Consider the following 6,276-nt stretch of genomic DNA (forward strand, 5'->3'; position numbering starts at 1 on the left):
TTCATTGTTAATTCTCGTGATGGGGTCATCACTTCCACTAATGATACGGGTAGAGATGCTGCAGCCGTGTTCTCTGATGGGGCTGTAGTGGGCGAATTTATTCTCCATGATGTAGCGAATGACGAGCCCAGCATACACGCTGAAGCGGTGGATGACGATGGAGTGTTAGAACCCGAATTTATTCTCCATTATGGGTTTACAAGGTTAAATTGCGCGCCGATGGTTCAGTTGAGAGGTTCAAGGCTCGTATCGTTGTACTTGGCAATCGACAAGAAACAGGAATTGATTTTTTTGAGACTTTTGCACCTACTGCTAAAATGGTTACTGTTCGTATTTTTTTAGCCATTGCAGCAGCACGGAATTGGGAATTGCAACAAATGGATGTCCATAATGCTTTTCTTTATGGCGATTTTGAGGAAGAGGTCTATATGCGATTGCCGCTTGGATATTCTGTAGATGAGCCAGGTAAAGTTAGTCGCCTTAAAAAGTCTATATATGGTCTCCGCCAAGCTTCTCGGTGCTGGTTCAAAAAATTATCCGCTTCTCTTCTTGCCTACGGTTTTCAACAATGCATGTCAGATTATTCCCTATTTTCTTATCATGGTTCTGGGGTCGAAGTGTATGTCCTTGTTTATGTGGACGATTTGGTTATTGGAGGTAATAATCCGGATGGTATTCGCCGTGTTAAAGATTATCTCCATACATGTTTTTATATGAAGGATTTGGGTACATTGAAGTATTTCTTGGGTCTTGAAGTATCCAGGAGTTCGTCTGGTATTTTTCTTTTTCAGAGAAAATACGCGCTTATTATTCTTAACGAAACCGGTCTCATTGGTGGTCGTTCGGTTGATGTCCCTATTGAACAAAATCACAAGTTGGGCGTGGCTGACAATGCCTTTCTGACGGACCCGGAAGCCTATCGTCGTTTGGTTGCTCGACTGATTTATTTGACCAATAACCATCCTGATATGTCTTATTGTGTCCATATTTTGTCCACATTCATGCACGCACCGCGGGAGAAACATTGGAATGCTGCATTGCCCGTACTTCGTTACCTTAAAAGTCATCCAGGACAAGGTTTGCTTTTTCTGTCTGGAGCGCCTCTTGTTATGTCTGTTTATTGTGATGCTGATTGGGCTACTTTTCCATTAACGCGTCGTTCTATCACTGCTTATTTGGTTTTGTTGGGGGGTGCACCCGTTTCTTGGAAGACCAAGAAACAGCCCACTGTTTATTTCCCTTTCTTCTACTGAGGCTGAGTACCGAGCTATGCGCGCAGCTACATGTGAAGTGTAATGGTTGAGAGGTATATTGAGTTTCTTTCACGTTCCTATCAGTTCTCCTGCTCGTCTTCATTGTGATAATAGTGCGGCATTACATATTGCCCGTAATCCTATTTTTCATGAGCGTACTAAGCACATTGAGCTCGATTGTCATTTTGTGAGGGATGCGATTCAAGATGGTCTTATTTCTCCGACTTATGTTCATACATCTAATCAAGTTGCGGACATTTTAACTAAGGCGCTGGGTGTGCGTTAGTTTATCCATTTGCTATCCAAGGTGGGCGTTGTTGATCCCCACGCTTCACCTTTAGGGGGGGGGGGGGGTGTTGAGATATCGTAAGATATCGAGTCCATATTGTAAAATACCAAGTCCATATCTTGTATTGTATTATGGGTAGTTTTCTTATTCCGTCTAGGGTTTAAGCATGGCCTTATGTATATATACATATGTCTATTATACGTTGGCAGTCATATGCGCAATATCAATATAAAAATTTTATATACAATTTCTACACAAACTAAGGATCTTTTCTTTTTATTTTAACTGAGATTCTACATCCCTAACGATTGATGTTAGATGATTTTGAATCATTATATCAATTTGATCTTTCCTTTATCATATTATCATTTCTATATTTTTCATCTTTTTTTTAATTACTAAACCGAATCAAATTTCATAAATAAAACAAATGCTTTCATAAGTCAATCAACATAGCATAACAAGGCGAATATGTGTTTCACACACAGAATTCACCTAGGAATGGACGCATCAATTGTTGCACTTCTTCAAAGAAGCGCACCATTAACTCCGCCTATTCGTAGTGGGTGTTGTTCCTGAACTCAGTTTGTTAAAGACGTAGCTATATATAATTAATATTAACCACATGATAGATCGTTTTGTAACAGAATTTCGGTTAAAAATGCCACGTCAGCAGAAAACAGCTGGAAACAAGCTGGCAGTTAGCTGCTAACAACCTTTCCCGCTCAAGTTCTTTGTATAATTAATAGAAGAGAGGATCATAATCATTTTTAGCTTATATTTTACACAAATTCTCTCAAAAATTCTCTCTGTAATCTTTAGCTAAGATCACTGATTAATTCATCTGTAATCTTGTTCTTAAGCTAATACAACTTCAATCTTTCAATCGAATTCCTTTCTTCAATTTAGGATTCCTTTGATTGATTTGCTAATTTTAATACATTCTAGGATTAATTTCCCTAAGTGTGTTACAGTTGGTATCAGAGACTTCGGTCCTGAATATCACGCTACTTCCACCATTAAAATTAGGGTTTGGAGCTTGAAATTCTGGGTTGATTGATTTCTGGGTTGAAATTGGGCATCAAGATTCTGGCTAAAACTATTGAAGTTGGCTCGCCTTACGATTGCTCAATTATCTGCAACAATGGAAGAACGAATGAAGTCAATTGAAGATCAAATGGCGACAATCTTGCAATTGCTTCAGGAAAAAGCTGCAGAAAATCCCCAAATTAATAACACTGCCATTCCAAACGCAGGTATAAACCCTAATCGCAATTTAGGTTTTAATCCTAAAGATGAATTTCCTGTGTTTGATGGTACAAACCCTAGGATGTGGTTAAAGAAATGTGCTCGATACTTTGATTTGTGTAAGATTCCAGACCATCAGAAAATTGATTTAGCATCACTGTATATGACTGAAAAGGCTGAATTCTGGGTGCATAGTTATCTGGTTGTCAAGGGAAATGTTGAATGGGATGACGTTAAAATTAATTTATGTGCTAGATTTCGTGAGGAAATTGATAGTAATGTTGTAGAACAGTTTAATAAACTTCACCAGACTGGTTCAATTGAGGAATATATCAATACTTTTGAACATTTGAGAGGGTTAATGCTTCAAAGAAACCCTTTTCTACCTGACCAACACTTTCTTGATAGTTTTGTTGGGGGATTAAAACCTGTTACTAAGCCATTTGTGAAGGCTTTTAGGCCAGCAACCATAGCACAAGCAGTGGAGATTGCAGGAGGAGGCTATAATTGCTACAAAAGACTTGCATAAACCCATTTTGGAGAAACCCAATCACAGACCATTCCTTTCTTCATCACATTCTTACAATAAAAACCCCAAAATAACAACTACAATAACAACTTCTCAAGAAATACCCCAACTTTTAACAAACACAATACACCAAATTTTGTTCCAAAAGCAAATTTTACACCAAGACACAGACCACCATTACCTTCTGATGTGGAAGAAAGAAGAAGGAAAAATCTGTGTTTTCATTGTGATGAACAATACACACCTGGGCATGTATGCAAAGGCAAATTGTACAAGATTAAGATTATTCCCATTGAAAACAGTGAGGAATGTTGTGAGGAAAGTGAAGGAGGGGAGGAAAATGACTTTCAAGTCGCTAAAGGTGAAGGTGAAGGTGAAGGTGAACTGGAGGAGAGTGTGATGGAGGAGCAACCCTTGATTTCTCTAAATGCTATGGCAGGAAACAACTCTTTCCAAAGCATGAGAGTCACAGGGAGGGTGAGAACACAATCAGTCCATATCCTGATTGACTCAGGAAGCATTCATAACTTTCTGGATGAGGTAGTGGCAAAGAGACTGGGTTGTAGGACTACAAATACTTGTCCTCTATAAGTTTCAGTAGCAAATGGGGAAACTATTGTGACCACCAAGGCTTGTAAAGATTTTAAGTGGCAACTGTTAGGGAATTAATTTAGTGTAGATGTGATGATTGTGACCTTAGGAGTGTGTGAAAGGGTGCTTGGTATACAGTGGCTAGCATCACTTGGCCCTGTAAGTTGGGACTTCCATCAGCTAAGAATGAAGTTCAAGTATAAGGGCAAGAGAGTGGTGTTGAGGGGTATACAAAAAGGAGAATTACAATGGGTTAATGGTAAAAAAATTTTCAAAGGGTGCAGCAAAGGGCAACTATTTGCTCTAAGTGTGACCTCCCCTACTGCACCAGGGAATAAGGAAACCATACAGCAGATTCCAGAGCCCATTGAGCTGGTGTTTCATGACTATAAGGACATATTTGAAGAGCCTAAGTCACTGCCTCTACACAGGACTCATGATCACAGGATACACCTTGCTTCTGGTACTGTCCCAATTAATGTCAGGCCATACAGATATCCTGTCATTTAGAAGGATGCAATTCAGCAAATCACCAAAGAAATGCTGGATAGTGGAGTGGTACATCACAGTCAGTCTCCTTACTCTTCTCATGTAGTGTTGGTTAAAAAAAAAGGATGGTACTTGGAGGCTATGTGTGGATTATAGGGAGCTGAACAAGCACACTGTAAAAGATAAGTTTCCAATTCCAATCATTGATGAACTGTTAGATGAGTTACATGGATCAGTAATTTGTTCAAAAATTGATCTTAGAGCTAGGTATTGGCAAATTAGAATGGCTGACGAGGATGTACAAAAGACAGCCTTCAGAACCCATGAAGGTCATTATGAGTTCTTGGTTATGCCATTTTGCCTCACTAATCCTCCATCAACATTTTCAGAGCCTAATGAACTCCATTTTCAAGACTTATCTCAGAAAATTCATTTTAGTTTTCTTTGATGATATACTCATCTACAGTCCAACATTGGAGGATCATGTGAGTCATCTGAAAATAACACTTGAGATACTAAGGAGACACAAGTTGTTTGCTAAAATGGGCAAATGCTCATTTGGTGTTCCTAAGGTAGATTACCTTGGGCATGTTATTTCCGCTGATGGGGTGGCAACAAATCTTGCTAAAATCAAAGGTATAATGGAATGGCCAATTCCTAAGAACATTAAAGAATTGAGAAGCTTCTTAGGCCTTACAGGCTATTATAGGAAATTTGTCAAAGGTTATGGTATTATTAGCAAACCACTGACAAACCTACTGAAGAAGGATGGATTTATGTGGACTCAAGAAGCCACTGTAGCTTTTATACAACTACAAGAAGCTATGCGTCAATCTCCTGTACTGAGATTACCAGATTTTTCTGAGAACTTTGTTGTGGAAAATGATGCTTCTGGATTGGGAATTGGAGAAGTGTTAACTCAGGGAGGCCACCCAATAGCTTATCTTAGTAAAGCATTATCCATGAAACATCTAGCTTTATCTACTTATGAGAAGGAGTAACTGGCAGTGGTGTTAGCTGTGGAGAAATGGAGACCATACTTAGTGGGAAGGCACTTTATCATCAAAAAAGATCACTTTAGCCTTAAATTTCTCTTGGAGCAGAAAATCACTAGTTCATTCCAAAGTAAGTGTTTACCTAAATTACTTGGACTGGATTATAAAGTAGTTTACCGAAAAGGCAAGGAAAATACTATGGCAGATGCACTCTCAAGGGTGTCTGGAGCAGAACTCATGGCTGCCATGGTGACTCAAGTCAGATCAGACTTGTTACAAAGGGTGCAGATGAGCTGGCAGGACCTTGAATGTGATCAGTTAATTCAGTCCCTGATGACTAATACAGCTACAACTAATAAATACCAATGGAAGTATGATTAACTCACTAGAAAGGGAAGATTGGTTGTGGGCTCTTATGCTACATTAAGGCAAGAGTTGTTGACAACAACGCACTCATCATCTTTTGGGGGTCATTCTGGTGTACATGGAACCTACAAAAGGCTGAATTCTTTGTTCTATTGGAAGCACATGAAGAAAGACATCATAAACCTTATAAGGAAATGTGGGGTTTGTCAGCAGAACAAGCCTTTATTACAGGCTCCATCAGGCTTGTTGCAATCATTGCCCATAACTGAAGCAGTTTGGGTAAACATATCCATGGATTTTGTTGGAGGGCTGCCAAGATCACATGGGAAAGACACAATCTTGGTGGTGGTGGATAGATTGAGCAAATATGCTCATTTCTGTCTCTTATCTCATCCATTTAATGTTGCTACTGTGGCTAAGGTCTACTTTGAACAAGTTTTCAAGTTACATAGGAACCCTCAAACTATCATAAGTGATAGAGATAAGATATTTTTGAGCAAATTTTGGCAGGAGTTA

At 39.1% G+C, this 6,276-nt stretch overlaps 1 protein-coding gene across 1 annotated transcript; it reads left to right on the forward strand.

The window, feature by feature from the left end:
- Positions 1 to 4,941: 4,941 nt before the first annotated feature.
- LOC141618842 (putative mitochondrial protein AtMg00860) lies at positions 4,942 to 5,400 on the forward strand. Its single transcript, XM_074435909.1, has one exon. The coding sequence runs from the start codon at positions 4,942 to 4,944 to the stop codon at positions 5,398 to 5,400; it is 459 nt and encodes a 152-aa protein (XP_074292010.1).
- Positions 5,401 to 6,276: the final 876 nt, after the last annotated feature.

Source organism: Silene latifolia, chromosome X, assembly GCF_048544455.1.
Source record: "Silene latifolia isolate original U9 population chromosome X, ASM4854445v1, whole genome shotgun sequence".
NCBI lineage: Eukaryota > Viridiplantae > Streptophyta > Magnoliopsida > Caryophyllales > Caryophyllaceae > Silene > Silene latifolia.